At 27.0% G+C, this 16,417-nt stretch overlaps 1 protein-coding gene across 1 annotated transcript in view; it reads right to left on the minus strand.

Moving 5' to 3' along the window:
• Positions 1-7,387: 7,387 nt before the first annotated feature.
• The window catches only part of LOC107456655 (rab GTPase-activating protein 1), a 30,726-nt gene continuing 21,696 nt past the window's right edge, over positions 7,388-16,417 (minus strand). Inside the window, exons 21-25 of the mRNA XM_016074579.4 lie at positions 15,785-15,889; positions 13,175-13,258; positions 12,819-12,890; positions 11,446-11,637; positions 7,388-7,713 (exon numbers count right to left, since the gene is read on the minus strand). Of these exons, the coding sequence (XP_015930065.1) occupies positions 7,573-7,713; positions 11,446-11,637; positions 12,819-12,890; positions 13,175-13,258; positions 15,785-15,889 (594 nt within the window). The 3' untranslated portion in view covers positions 7,388-7,572. The remainder of the gene's footprint in view (positions 7,714-11,445; positions 11,638-12,818; positions 12,891-13,174; positions 13,259-15,784; positions 15,890-16,417) is intronic.

Consider the following 16,417-nt stretch of genomic DNA (forward strand, 5'->3'; position numbering starts at 1 on the left):
AAATGTAGAGGCATGTTGCTGATCAATTAAAAATAAAATATCTTTGAAATGAAAGAGAAAAAAATTAAATGAAAAATTATGTATGGAATATTATTTTGATAGAAGTGGTATCTAGTAGTTCTGAATTTATTTTTTATAAACATAAGATGAAAAGCAAATTTTAACTCTCTAACTTTTTGCCTAACCAAAGGTTTCTGCAGAGCACCTTTTTCGGAACTGCTGGATCAGTATTGGGTGGCTTTGGGGAGACCTTCTACAGACTAAAAGTCTAGGGCTATCTGCTGCTATGGTATACCTGCTGGCTATCTGCTGCTATGGTAACTGCTATTCGAAGTGACTTTTCCTTGTAACCATGGTACTCGCCACGACGTAAGACTGATGTCTGGAGGAGTTCTCCTGAAAGCCACACTATCCCCAATATTTTCTGTTTTATTTGTTTACATTTTGTTTGTATTGACTGTGAAACTCTCTGTATGAGGAGTTACAAAATTTTTAATTATGTAGTTTATTATGTTGTTGACTACTAATTTTTTGGTTGTGTGACTGTAATCGGTGATAGTTTTGTGAGCTTTTCTAAAAAAGCTTTCTCGTGGTCATTTTTTAATTTTAGAAATTGCTAAAATAGTGTTAATTATTTTAACCCTTCAACTGCCAGGCTATTAAGCAAATTTACTCAAAAAATCTCAACTGATCAGTTTTTCATTATTTAAAAACGAGAAAGTTTTGTTGTGTGGGAAAGCAGTCTGAGTTTTGCAGCGACAGTTGATAGGTTTCGGCATACTATTCTTTTTATTAAAAAAAAAATTGATTTCCCCTATCTGTTGAGATCTATCTATGGGAAAAAATTATTAGATTTAGAGGTAGCGAAATATTTAGAAATTAAATTAAAAGCAGTTGTTTTTTTCTATCCGAAAAATCATAAATTCGAATTAATAATCTGGTTGAGTGACTTAAAGTTTGAACGAAGTTTATTCATTTAGTAAATTAAATTTAATCAGCCAAAAAAACTTTTTTATAACATTGATATGTTGTGATGTTATTTTTACTTTACAGCAATATGCTTGTATGAAGAACATAATGTTTATACATTGAACAAAATTTTGCTCAACAAATCTTGTGTATTTTTTAAAATTGTTAATTTATTTAGATACATCTATTCCTTTAATGTAAAAAAAAATGTGAGCATTTCCATGAAATATAATAAAATGTTTTTTAAACCAAAAAGTTTCTTTCATTTGAAAGTTAGATATTTTAAACAAATTATTTGTTTTGTTGATTCAAAGTACAAGTATAATTAAATCATTTTTGCTAATTAATTGTTAGTGCAATTTGATTTTTGATCCATTAATATTAAAAATACAAATTTTTGATAGTATTTCAAAATGATTCTGAAAAGTTTTTAAAACATATTTTGTACTGTCTAATTTAAGTTTTACCTGATGTTTCTAATACTGCATATCTTTGAGACAAAAAATGGAGTATTCGAAAGATGTTCATTTATTGCATTCATTAGTGATATCGTTTGCAACTTCAAGAATAAATTGTGGCTCAAGTAGTAAGTGTAGAAGTTAGCAAACTTCAGTGAAAAATCAACTAAAGTGTTATCGAAATTTGATAAATTATTATCATGGAGGTGTAATTCTTGAAGCAAACTGATGGGCATCGGCTTTTCACTAGGTATCTTCTTTGTTTCCTAAAAATGAACCAGTTTTATTGATTTTAATTCTACTTTTTCTTTTTTAATATTTTTTGTTTTATTAATCTGTGATCTATGTGTGGGATTTTTTACTTTTTTGAAAAGGATTCTAAAAGATTATCAAGAGCAGTGATTATGAAAGGTCTTGTGGTGTACTAGTTTAAGGATTTTTCTACTCTAGTGTAACAACCATTTAGAAAGGTTTACCTTTTCAGGTGAATAAGGGTTCCAAAACACCCAAGATTTTTTCTTTTTGAACTGTGCTTAATAACATTAAGTATTAATGTTTTGTGCACTATACATCTGCTTATGCTCCTAAACTTTTTATACCACTAATCAAACTAAATATGTTTTTTTAAAAAAAAATTATACTGTTAATCAAAATATCTATAAATGTTTGTTTTCTTTTTGATTCTTATGAATTGTTTAAATTTTATATAAAGGCAACTCAGTAAGTGCATACTAATAAAAAAAAAACTGAACAAAAGAAACTTTTCAGCTTCATAATTATTTAAATTATACAAAATAATTTAATTACTAACTAAATTATATTATTGAAAACTTAAATCCACAAATATCTTCGTACAAGTTTGTGAGAAATCGTATTTCATTGCTAACTCACGATCATAAACAAAATTATTGCTATCAAATTTATGATCAATTATGAAGATCATCAATAAAAAATAAACTTTCCGATATAGCAGTTTTTTTCTTCATCCTGAGAAATAGATTTTTTTCCTGTTGCTTTATTTTTATTAATATGTGAGGCTTTTCAGGAGTCAAGTCAAAGTTAGACCCATAGGTTGTTCATCCCTGGTGAATGGGATGCCAAATCTGAATTGATATCTTGAATTGAGAAAATTTCTTTTCTCTGGATACAAATTGCGTGCAATGAAATTTTTGAGTTAGAACAGCATAATTTATGAACCATTAGATTGATTTTGGTATATCAAGGTTACAGAAAAGTCCAAGAGGTTAAAACAAGAGGGTCTTAAGAAAGGGGATGAATGGAAGTAATAAGAAAACTGTTTATGGTTACAACATGAAGATTTTTGATTTTATAAAGAATAGTGACGAGGTAAGATAATATCTATTTTGACATTTATTTTGTTTTCTTTTATATTGTGCTTGTTTGAAATTATATTTATCATTTAGATTTCACACTCAGTGAAGACTAAGAAAGAAGTAGATTTGTTTTCTTTTTAAATATAAATTTACTCGCTTTCGTAAACAAGATTACTTAAATATGGTAAGATTTAGGATTGATTTACATAATGTTTATTAAAAATAGTCACGTTATATTAAAACTTGGGAAATTTTTTTAAATTTAATCATTGCAGGTTAGAATCTAGTATTATATTGCTGATATAATCTGGAAGAATTACGATTGAACAGTTTTTTTTTTGTACAGTGAAATATTTTTAATTTATAAAAAAATCAAGGTTTCAATTCATACAACTAAGCCAGTTACAAGACAGTAATAATTATTGACCTAGATCAGGTTCACCAATGACCTATTATTTTATATATTTTAAGATTATATGAATAAAATATGTAAAAAAACAAAAAGAAATTATTTAGCTGATTCAGTGTTGCAGCCTTCACCAAGTGACTAGATCACGTCCATTCATAATCTTCTCAGTCAGGTGTGTTTTTGCACTAGTTTAGGTGACTGGACATACATTGTATGGGTTAAGCAATATTGGGCCTTATGTTTCATTATGCTTACATATAATATCTTACATAAAATTAAATATTTCTACATAATTTTGAGCCTTGACATAAGGCCAGTGCAGTATAAATATGGTTCCATTTCCCTTATTTCCAATTTATCATAAAATAATGCATGCCTTCTTACAAATAATAAAATTTTAAATCTTCTCATAAAGAGCCTATGCTGAAAGAATGGGATTGACTACTTTTTAAGGTGATATACATACAAATATCGAATTGCATTTAAATATTTTACAATTTATAAATTAAGTAATATAATCAGCAGATAAACTTTATTATAATCATTATTTTAGCTGTTTTTTAAGGTTGGTTGTAAAGTAGTGTGGTTTATTTATTTTTTAAATAGTATTTAGTTGACACATTGTAAAAAAAAATTTTTTTTTTGCCATTTATCTTGGAATTCACTAATCACATTTGAACACATTTTCTACTCTATTTTTCAAATTTCAATGATCATACTTACTTTTTAATTTTATTTAAATTCAAGCACTTAGGTTGTCAGTTTATGTGCTCAAAATTTTATTGATCATTTTACCATTCTGTTTCACAATGATTTTGGCCTGCACTAATCTTTTTAAGAGAAACTGAAGATGTACGATGCTATGAATTAGGTTAATGGTTTAGAAATGGAACACTTAAAACAGATTTTTAATCTTTTACCAGTCTTTATAATACACTATTTCATTATTCATAGATTTTACATAATGATTTTTCTTTAAGTTTAGTACAAATGGTATGAAATTCATAAATAGTTTGTGATCTTTTATGGGCAAAGCATTTCTAAAACAAATGTGGAAAATAGTTTTTATTTTACTATCACATATTTTATATATATATACTTGTAAATTTTTCTAGTGAAAACGCTAGATATATATATTGTAAAAGCTCATAAATTAAGAGCAAATCACGCAATAACTGTCTTTTAAAAGAAGTTAAGTTTTAAAAAGAAAAAAAATGTATATTTTTTTTCAATATTAGTATAATTAAAAATATATTATATTAGTATTTTTTTAAATATTGGTATTATTATTTAGATTTCTAGTATTCTAGTTTATTTAAAAATATAGTAAATGTACCACCCTCAACAATTTCAGAAATATCCCAAAGGAAGCAAAATTATGAAATTTTTTTTTGTAAATTTTATTTATTGTATATCTTAACCTGAGTTTGCTTACAGGATAAACAGCTTGAGTTTACTTACAGGATTAACTAGTCTTAAAAGTTAGTTTAAACTTATTCCACATAGTTTTAATTTAGTCACAGTGACATAATTTAGGCAAATTAAATGTTGTAATTCAGAAAATAAAAAAAAGCATCAATCAAAATTTTATTTTATTTTTAAAACTACAGTTTTAAAAATGTAATTAAATAAGTTCACATATACAAATATAATAGAAACAAAATAAAATTTATAACTAAATATTGGCAGTCGCAACATATATAGACTAGAAAATCACATTATTTTACACATAGAATAAATTTTTGTATATTGGAATGAAAGTATATAGATAAATTAAATAAATAAATAAAATATGCATGCATTTACTGTCAGTATTCGGTTTGGTCCCTAAGAAACATTTTCAAAGTAACAAGAGTCAGCAACCTTTGACTTGACAAATGTTACAAATTTTCAGTAAAATTTAATTAAAAAAATTAATGATGATTTCTTGAAATAGGGATATAATCCTAAATTAGTTTGTTGTGAAAAATATTCCCTACTCACCAGGTTGTACTATTGTTTCGATCAGGGAGTAAGTCAACTTAAAACAACTTCATATTTCAACTCATATTATATATGATTCTCTTAGTTTTTCATACAATATTTCTGTTCATAAAATGAAATTGTTTTATATTTTTATTAATTGCAAAGATTTATCCACTAGACAAAAGTGTTTTCAATATTCAACCAGAATTTACCAGAAAAATTGAATTTATTACTTAGAAATATGCTTAAGAATGTTATCGTTGAAGCAAACTATTGGTAATCCTGGGATACAAACTGGTTTCCTTTCATGCTTCTAAATATCAAGAAGGTACATAATTCTCAGCAGTTCTGACCAAAAGCTCAGCAGTTAAAGGTTAATTTTGAATATAACCAATTGATTGAATTTTTTTTTTTACTCAAGGGAAATTACATGTTAATGCTATAATTTTTTGATATTTTAAGTTCTATTGGTATTTTAAGTTCTGTAAGTACAATTATTGGATGTTGGTTGGGCTTAAGATATCCACAAGATAATTAAACTTGTATTGCAGATTTTATTTGGCAAGTAAATAATATAGTAAAGGATGCTAAATCAGTTATAATATTTACAACAGAAAAAATTTAAACGTTAATTTGTTACATTCTTTTATTTTATTTAAATTTAGGCAGCAGTTAAATTTTATTCAAGTTGTGTTTCTGAATTTCCATTAAATAAATTACTTTACAATAAAATCTGCAGAAATATAAAGGTTACTTTAAAAAAAAATCTTATGACAGTATCTTTTTAATCATTATTTATTGAATTTTTTTATTAATAATAAATGCATTTTCATAATTTCTAAGGTTTATACTAAATGTAGCAATGCTTTCCCTTATTTTTCTTTAGACAAAGTAATGCCATTTTTTTATCTATCAATGTTAGTGTGCAAGGATGGAATTGGTCAAAACTTAAAAATAGCAGTTATGAATTTATAATATTGTGAAAAGTTTAGTTAAAATTAATCATTGTAAATAATTAATTTTTAACAAAAACCTTGTTACCAAAGATTGTATTTCAAATGCCAATGATGGTCAAACGTTGCTGATCCCTAATCTATGACAAACTAAAATCATTTAAAGATAAAATTGTAAACAGTTAAAATAAACAAGGTTTCTAATAACAAAAGTTCAAAGGAATGTTGTGAGGAGGCTAGAATATTAATAGATTGTAATATGGTAAACTACATTATTTTAATTCAAAAAGAATATTTGGTAACTTATAATTTAATTATATATTTTAACAAAAAACATTTTATAAGAACTTGAAAAATGATTTTAAAATATTTAGCATAAAAAGTTTTTTTCTTAGTTTTTCACTATTACAGAAAATTATGCATTTAATAAGCTAAATATTGATTGTAAGGAAGGTACATACATGGTTTCTATTTATTTGACATTCAGTTATTTAACATTTGATGCAATTTTTTTAAATTTCAATATGATCTTTTGATCATCTAAATTTACTTTTACCTGTTCTGTCAATTTTTAATGAATGTTCGAAAAATTGAGAAGAGACACTGTTAAAAAAGGTGGCAATATTTTTTAATTCTGTTTTCAACAAAACATTTAGTATAACTCTAGTATGAAATCATTATTGTAAACAAATATTGCAATACTGATGCCATAGGAACACCAAAAGCATTATTTTAAGTATTCAGAACAATTTAAATAATCTGTGGTGACAATAAGTTGAAATTTATTCAAGCTTCATTGAGTGGTGGACATTTAATAATTTAAATGTAAAATAAATATTATATAACTTTTATATTTTAATACTTTGTATAAGAATTGAAGCTTGTATCAACTTGTCATCGAAGTATTATTCAATTGAAGCAAAATATTTATGAATGTGATTAATTTTAAAAATACAAAATCAGTGATACTAATCGGACTATTCTAGGCATGGTTATTACAGTACCAATCTAATATATATAAAAAACCCTGCTTATTTTTAAATCTACACAAATGTATTTGAAAATATAATTTCTAGTTCTATTTTAATGCATATTAAAATTAAAGCATTTTGTTTTATTTTTAAATCTATACAATAAAACTCTAAACATAATTCTATTTAAATAGTCATGTAAAGCTTGATAATATATACATCATAATTTACAAAATGGCACATCATTAATTTACAAAGTATATTCCACTTTTATGCAAAAAAGTAAATATAGATATAAGTATTTATAGTCTTATTCATTAAAAAACAATTTTTTTCCTCACTTGCAAATAAATGTATCAATATATACAGTTCTTTTATGGCACATCAACCATAAAGTTATTTTACATGAATGAAAGGTATAATGATCAACTTGGGAAGATATAAATAAAATATATTAAGGAATGTAAAAATGCACACTTTCTACATAATCATATCGATTATAATCCACATATATTAGGTTGCGTCCTTGTTGTCAGCAAGTGTGGAATTTTCTTTTTTAGTAACATCACGAAGTGAAGACCAGGTTTTATGCAACCATGTGTTTTTAGAAGCCTGAATTTCTGCTACAGCATTGTTAAGCTGATGAATAAGATCCTAAAATAAAATCAAAACTTTGATGAATGCAATTTCGCACTAACAGGCTACGTTTACTTATCGTATTTCCGAAATAACCATTGTTTTAACAATTGACCAAGTAAGCCTAGATTTTTACACTTATGATTTAAAACTGACAGCACAATCCTGTTTTCCTTAACTTATTATGCAAATCAATTTCTACTCTCGTTTTAGATTTTCGAATGCAGAAGCGCAGCCCAGTCTTTGAAAAATCCAAGACGATTTAATGTAATAACTGAAGTAGACTACAGTTGGTATTATTGCAAAACTAGTAGATTTTTAACTAAATTAGTCAAAACATTATGAGGAGATGTTTAGAAATAATGTATGGATGTAGAAAAGAAAATTAAGTAATGAACAAGCAATAATTTAATTTTATTGATAATACTTGTTGGTAAGTAAAAATTTTTTTTTTGTATATTATAAAAACAAAGTGATTTTTCTAGAAGGAATATGGTTTTCCCAAATCAAAAGCAACGTCACTGACTTATGTGGCATGGAATGAAAAAGGTACAGGGTATGTATCTTTTACTACTGCAGAAGAGAGTAATCCAATTGTTTCTCGAGGTGTTGTGCAACTAGTGTCTTTCTTAATATGTTCTATTGGGTTCATATCCAAAGAACATCCTGGATGACTAATTTGAGGAGTCCTTCGATAGAAAAGGAAAATGTCCACTAGTTGAGCATGATGCATTTCAGGATTATCATTCATGTGAATGAATTATATTCAGATTCTTACAAAATAAGGAACCAGAGAATGTTACCCCTATACAACTGAACTTTTAGTGCCATATTTTTAATAATGTTCATGTTGGTGTGACCATCAATAGAAATACTGACCCTGACCATCACTCTCCAACAAGTAAGATATTTTATGCTTGAATGCCTGGTTCTTCAGATGATTTTTCTTTTATTATCAGGTTGTTTACATTAGCCGAAGAGAAAATCAGAGTAAAATGTATATCCATGTGCTATGGAGAGTTGGTGAGGGACTAATGTTAACTACAGAATCAGCATTCATATGAATAAAACAAGACTGGGGTATCAAGATGAGCTGATGTGGAAATAATTTTGGTATTGTCGAAATTGAATTCATGCTTGAGATTCCAACAATGTGCAGCAATTGATGATAACAGACACATCTATCCTTCTTTTTAAGTCTAAATTCTAAAGCTCATCTAGTTAGTCCGATGTAGCCAAGGTCGTACTGACATGGAATGGGGTAAATGTTCCAGCAATTATCAAAGGTAATAGGATCTTTCAGAGACTTAAATTTGATTTTGTTAACAGGCCTAAAAATCACTTTAAAATCTAAATGGTAAAGTAACAAATTCTGGCCTTTGGGTCTTGTGAGTTCAGCAAGAGCTGAATCAACTATAGGAGGATTAAATCCGTGGTTAGCAGCAAGCAAGTGCAGGAAGTTAAGTTTGGAGTTTAAAAAAGAAATATTAAACCAATGCAGAAATTTTTTGACAGCTAGGGTGATTAGAATTTACATGAGGGGGCAAAGAGACGGCAATATGTTTACAATGAATAGAGGTGGAAAAATGACTCGGGTATTTAGTTGCAAGAACATCTAAATAAGATTAAATAATAATTTTAGTGTCACAAGTAAATTGAATGTTGGGGTCAACTGAGTTGACAATAGAAAGTAACTCTTGAAAATCAGTACAACTGTCTAAGACAAACGTATCATCAACATACCTTTTCTACCATGCCTTATTTGAACAATTGAAAGAACTTCTTTGAAATAATGCACGAATATGTCAGAAAGAATAGGAGAGAAGGGGTTGCACATGGTTAAATACAGGAGCTCAGTATTCAGAAAATTGCTTTTCAGTTCAATGGTAATTTTTATAAACAAAAAATTGAGGGTTTAGCCATGGGCAACCCACTTTCTCCAATTCCTTGTGACATTTTCATGCACTATTTCAAAGAAATTTTTTTTTTAGATTGCTCAAATTCTCATGGTGGAACTGATGTTGATATGTTTTTCTTAGCAATGATACTGATTTTCAAGAGTTTCTTTTATTTGTCAACTCGGTTGACCCTAACATTTAATTTACTTTAGCGACAGAAATTAATTTTACTTTACCTTTTTTAGATGTTCTTGTAACTAAATACCCTGATAATTTTTTCACTTTTGTTTATCATAAACATTTTGCTGTCTCCCTGCTCTACATGTTAATTCTAAACACCCTAATTGTCAGAAAATTTCTGCACTTCATACTTTCGTTATCCATGCATGTAACCTTTGTTCTGACTATTCTTCTTTAAGCTTCCTCTGCTTGCCTGCTGCTAACCTAGGTTTTAAAATCTTCTACAGTTGATTCAACCTTTGATAAACTCACTAAACCCGAACGAACCTCTTCTTCTAATCCTTACAGAGAACTAGTTACTTTACTGTATTTTCCATCTGTTTGTATGAAATTGCTAATATCCTCTCTTGTTTTGGTTTTTAAGTCATTTTTAGGCCCGTTAACAAAATCAAATTTAAGTTACATAAGGATCCTTTTATCCTTGATAATCGCTGCTGCCTTTACCACATTCCTTATCAGTGCTACAATGGCAAACTAAATGCACTTTAAAATTTAGACTTATGGAACATGAAAGATTTGTCTGTTATCAATGCTGCACGTTGTTGGAATCTCAAACATAAATTCAATTTCAACAATGCCAAAATTATTTCCACCCCAATCACACCAGCTCATCTTGCTGCCTTTTCCATATGAATGCTGATTCCCTTGCTAAAGATATTAGCTCTTCACTTCTCTCCGTAACGTGTGGAAATACATTTTACCCTGATTCTCTTCTTGGCCTTTAGTTTAATATATGGTGTTATCACACTGAACTCATGATGTTCCTCTATTGTTTTGATCACTTACAGCACACAATTTAAAAACTTGCTAAACCCAGAACAACTTTGGGTTAATAATGAATTTTTAAATAACACTGATAAATCTATCCTATATTTTATAATATTGATAATTTAAGTTATAATATCAAATAATATATTTTCTCTGAATAAACATACCATTTTTTAATGAATTTTATTTATTTACTCTAAATATGGAAGGTAATAGTAAATAAGAATATATGGCCTGAATAGTTTTGTCAGGAAACCAGTCTAAAGTTAATCGCAATTTTTTCTTATCTCGAGGGAAAAACCTTTTTTAAATTATTGAAAATAATGATCTAAGTTTATTTCATGCAATAATTTATTTAAATACTTTTTCTAAAATTTGTATTTCATTTATACTTCCTTTTAATCACATTTCTGATGCTAAAATGCTAATGATTGCTTCCTCCTAATGCCCAGCTTGATTTTTACATTACGCTTGTTATACTCAGATTTAATCATACATTGGGTGTAAAAGCAGTGATGCACTGCAGATATGGGAACATAGAAATTTTTTTGCAAATTTGATATGTTAAAAATTATTTTTATGTCACTGAATTTTGTCAGAAAATGTCACCTCAATTTCATCACTTACATAGGGCTAAAAATAATATAACTTGGCAAGATTTAGATAGTACAAGTAATGTCGTTTATCATGTAGTAGCTATTGAATTCAAGCAACAAAAAAAAAAAAAATTGTAGCTTATTATCTCACACACAAAAAGTCTTTCTGTTGCAATCTAATTTAATTAAAATTGGTTCGGTTCATGTCTATTAAAATAATTTATTAATAAAATTTTTTTTTTAAGTACCTGATTTTTACATTCTGCTTCAACTAAGGCAAGCTTTGTCTGTGCAAGTTCTAGTTCAAGCTCTCGCACCTGTTTGTCATTGTCAACAACATCCATGTTGGAACCATTGGTTACATTTTGATTAGAAATGATTAGGGTGTTATTCGAAGAAAATAATTTCTTATGGCAGCTTTCACAATCATCAACACCATCCTGTTCAATAGAAGATAAATATGCTAGAAATAACTAAATATACAAGAATAAACTAATGATTGTCTGATAAGTTTAAAATTTTATAACTTCCGAGACACATTTAAGGCACCATAATGAAGTAATTATGGCTATTAACAGACATTTTTAAACATGAAACACCAGTATAAAGCTTTTATTTTTAAGAAGTTTCAGTTTCATGTACATAAATCAATTTGATAAAGGAATCATTTTTATGATTACCATTAACAAAGAAAAAAAAAATCATTTGGTCCAACATTATTTTTGTGGAATACACTTTTGGCTATATCTCAAAGAATATGAATTTTATAATAATACATATATATAAATTTTAAGATCACAGCACAATAATTAACTTAGTACTATTTCCCTTTGTATTTCTGTGTGGAGGGAAAAAAACACAGCACACAGCATTATGTTAGATATAGCTGTCACATTTCTAAGTCAAAACTCAAATATAAATCAATAATTTTAAAAACTTATATCTTCAAAATTTGATTAGCTATGGTCTCTTATTTATTTCACAAGGGAAAATGTCACCAATAAAAATATCAGCGTAAGTCTATTATTTTAAAAAAAAAGTAATTATCACATCATCTTAAAAGTTACAGATACGGCTCATTTCTTAATAAGTTAACCTATTTCTAGAATTAGCCCTTCTCTTATTAGTTCCAATTTTCATGAAGTTCTGCTGAGAGAACTTAAAACTTATTGTGTGAGTCTATAAGTTAAAGAAAAGTTTTATTCAGTTTAGACTGGCATAACATTGGTCTCTATTTTTAACAAAAGTAATGGTTTAATTATTAACATCACTCTAATGATTGTTTGAGAATCATCCTCAATTTCTAATCCAAACTTGATGCTTGCACACACTAACTACACTACCAGAAGGACTTAAACTCTCAAACTACCTGGAACATTCTAGTGCCCTCTAATTACACATCTAGCCTTTTACCAAGAGTAATCACGTATGTTACTCACCATACCAACTAGACTTAAGAAAAAAACTATTATGATGAATAAACATTTGGACTGTTATAAATAACAAATAAACAAATATAATCTACATTATTATAAAATAATTAATAATTTATAACCAAATTACAAAATACTAATGATTTATAACAAAATTATTATTATAAAATAAAAATATTTAATCATACTTTTACAGCATTCATGAAGTCATGAAAAAGTTTTTGCTCTTTTTCCAATCTTGAGTTTAATTGACTACAAATCTAAAAAAAAATAATAAGAAAAGTATTAAGTTTCTCTTTAAGACAATGTTATTTGTGATATTATACACTATTATAAAATTCACATAAGAAAAAAGCAGAATAAGCAGGTAATATTCAGCAATAATATGTAATTAGATATGTTTTTTTTTCCATATCAAAGTGATAATGCAATCGTTATTTTTCCATAAATTTTTTCATATGATTATACATAAACACTCAAAAAATAGAACTCTAATTATTTAAATTTAAACTGCCAATTAATAAAGCTTTATTTCAATACTCACAAGCTTATATTCAGATATAATATTGTTGTTTCTAGCTATCTCACTTTCAGCTTGCTGCAGTTCTCTTCTACAAAGTTCTTTTAACTACAATAAAATGTATGATTTTTATGATTCTTGAATAGATATTGTACAAAATTGAAATTTTATCAAAAAATCTAACAGTACAGTGATTGCCACTAATGAAATCACTGAATTGTAAAATCAAATCTGAAGGAACAGTGTACTTGTTAATTTCACACTTCTTCTCAAAGTTGAGGAGAGAGTAATACATACATATATATATATATATATATATATATATATATATATATATATATATATATATATACATACATACATACATACATACATACATGCATACACACACACACACAGTCAGACCTCTATTTAACGAAGTCGCTAAATCCTGATAATAAGTTCGTTATATGGAAAATTCGTTAACTAGAAAATCACCATTTAAAACACATAAACAACACAAAACAGATTTTAAATTTAAAAACTCTAGGAATAATTAAAATAGTAATCGATGCACCTTTATCTTGTAAACTAGTATCTACTATTTATTTTACAAATCTTAACCATAAAAGAAATTTGCATGGAAGGCAAGAATAGAGCAAAACATCCAGTGTTACACTATCATGCTACTTACACTTTCAACTAAAAAAAATGCTAAATTTATGCATAAAATTATAGCTGCACTTATTATAAAAGTAATTTTAAACATACATTACCAAATGCGTTAGTAAGTTTAATTGCTACTGATAAAATCTGTTAATTTGTACTGAGTTTTTCGTTTGAAATTCCAAACAAAAAGGGAAAGGGATTTTACTGCTTTCTCTAAAATAATATTTAGAGAAAGCAGTAAAACATTACGTATAGCAGTGGCTTCAAAAATTAATTCAAGGTCATTTCCCCCATAAATTGCCTTAACAAGTTTGAAATGCTCTGAAATATTTTGGAAAATAGGTAAAGTGGATCTCAATGAAAAGTTCGTTAAATAGAAAATTCACTTCCCTATTTGGAAGTTATTTTACGAAGAAATTTCCATAATGTTCTTGGTTCCTCAAAAAATTCGCAAAATGGAAGTTCGTTAAATAGAAGTCCCACTATATATATATATATATATATATATATATATATATATATATATATATATATGAAGTAAAGGATTCCCTATGAAAACTGTTTATGAAATGCATGTAATCATTCAATGTCAATGATTATCACTCACTCAATCATTCAATTAGGTAAATCTATCATTAACTAATGACTGAAAAGTGTTTAATATTTTAATGAACTTTTCAACAAAGAAAAAAAAAAATTCAGAAAAACTAAATTTTTAAACCATGCTGAATTTTTAACATCAAATAAGTTAAAATTTTAAAACCTTTCTGTGAATTAAAAATTGCAGTTCATGTTTAATTTAAATGTCAAACGTAAATTCAGCAACATAAAATATCAGTTCAACTTTTATTGTATTTGTAATATTTTTTTCCTATAAGTGTGGATATTCGCGTTCATACAATCAGCTGATTTATAAAATTTTATGTTCTCAGAACGAAAAAGATTTTAATAAGCTGCGAGCATTGTATTATATAATCAAAAGAAATAAAAAAAAGATTTGGCAATGCCATGTGTGATGCGATATAATTTTTTTAAAATTATTGCACATAATGTTGTGTTGGATTCAATGCTTAGTTTAATGGTAAAAGAGCCAGATTCAACGCATTCTTTAAAAAAGTTTTACATTTATATAGTTTGGACAGATTTTAATGGTGTTAGAAAAATGTAGGTATGTGTTTTATTGAAAAAAAACTCCTGGTATCACCAGCACATTATCTAATGATGAAAAGCAGTTAAACAAATATTCAAAATCATGGCAATAAATAACAAATGTTTAGTCATCTTGTTTTGTTTATCTCTGTTTAATAAAGAAGAACCAGTAATTACATGCATAGAAAATTTCTGTATCAAAAAAACTTAATACTTTGCAGCTTTATTACTTAAAATACCATGAAAAGTATCCTTACTTTCAGTTAAAAATGCATTTTAAACATTCAAAGGTGATAGACACAGATTCTATGAGAGTTTTGGAAGTTGTTTTGCCGTGTAATTTTTTCAAATCTGCATTCTAATCTTCAACTGTTTTCTTTCTTTTATTTTTCATTATACCTCAGTGAGGGACTGAGATTACCGGAAGAAGTTGGCCTCTTTAAAAATTTATTTCATTGTCATCCAGCTATTCTGTGGTTTAGCTTGAAGTGTGTGGACTAGCATTTTTTTTGTAATAAAAGGCTGTCAGGGTAAAGTGCTGCCGTAATAGGATGGATCTTTTCCTAATCGACCAGAAATCTAATTTTCTGTTGTGTTTAGCACGATCTTCCATGCTTATCATTTCTGAGAAAAAGAAAACTTTTCCAGATATTGGTTTTATTTGAGTACCTTCCTTATTTTTTTTTTGCACCTCTGTTCGCTCCAATCATTTTCATTAGTTTTTAGATTAGTTTTAAAGTTTAATTCAAAGATAGTAAGTTTACATAGGTTAAATCAAAATGTAAGTTCTTATAAGTAAGTTCTCTCAAAATGCAGTTGCATTCAAATATATCTTACCTGGTTAACTTCTATTTCTAATCTTCGCTTTTCATCTTCTATTTCAGTCAATGATTTTTTAGTGGATGTTGTCTCTCTGTAGTAAGCCTCTAACTTTTCTAAGGCCTAAAGTTAGAAAAAAATAAAGTATTTAAACTTGAATATTAGATAAAATAATGTATTAGTCAAGAATAAACTATTTACTAAAACTAATAACAATAATAAAAAATAACATTTCACAGTAATATGAATAAAGAAAATATAAGGGAAGTAGGATGATAATTATTCAATTTAATTTAGGCCAGGCTTAAACGGGGGAATCAGACATCCAGATAATTAACTGAAATTGTAAAAAAAATTATTTTATGAATGAAAACAAATTAGGCATTCGATAAAATTATAAAATGGAAAGTAGCCAAAAAATAAGCTTCTTTTAGTGCAAAAAGTATAATAAATATTTAACAAGTTAGTTTAAAAATAATTCCATTCAATTGTTTTTAAAATTTGGTTAACAACAAATGTTTGCATTGTAGGAATTAAATATTTATGCATCACAATAACCTAAGTTTTTATTTTAAAGATATTAGTCCAAACAGTTCCTTAAGTATAAAATTTAAAAATATACTTGATTACAATTACTTACAATCACTTTTG

This window comes from Parasteatoda tepidariorum, chromosome 8 (assembly GCF_982258835.1).
Source record: "Parasteatoda tepidariorum strain Cologne lab strain chromosome 8, Ptep-v5.0, whole genome shotgun sequence".
In the NCBI taxonomy this organism is placed as follows: Eukaryota; Metazoa; Arthropoda; class Arachnida; order Araneae; family Theridiidae; genus Parasteatoda; species Parasteatoda tepidariorum.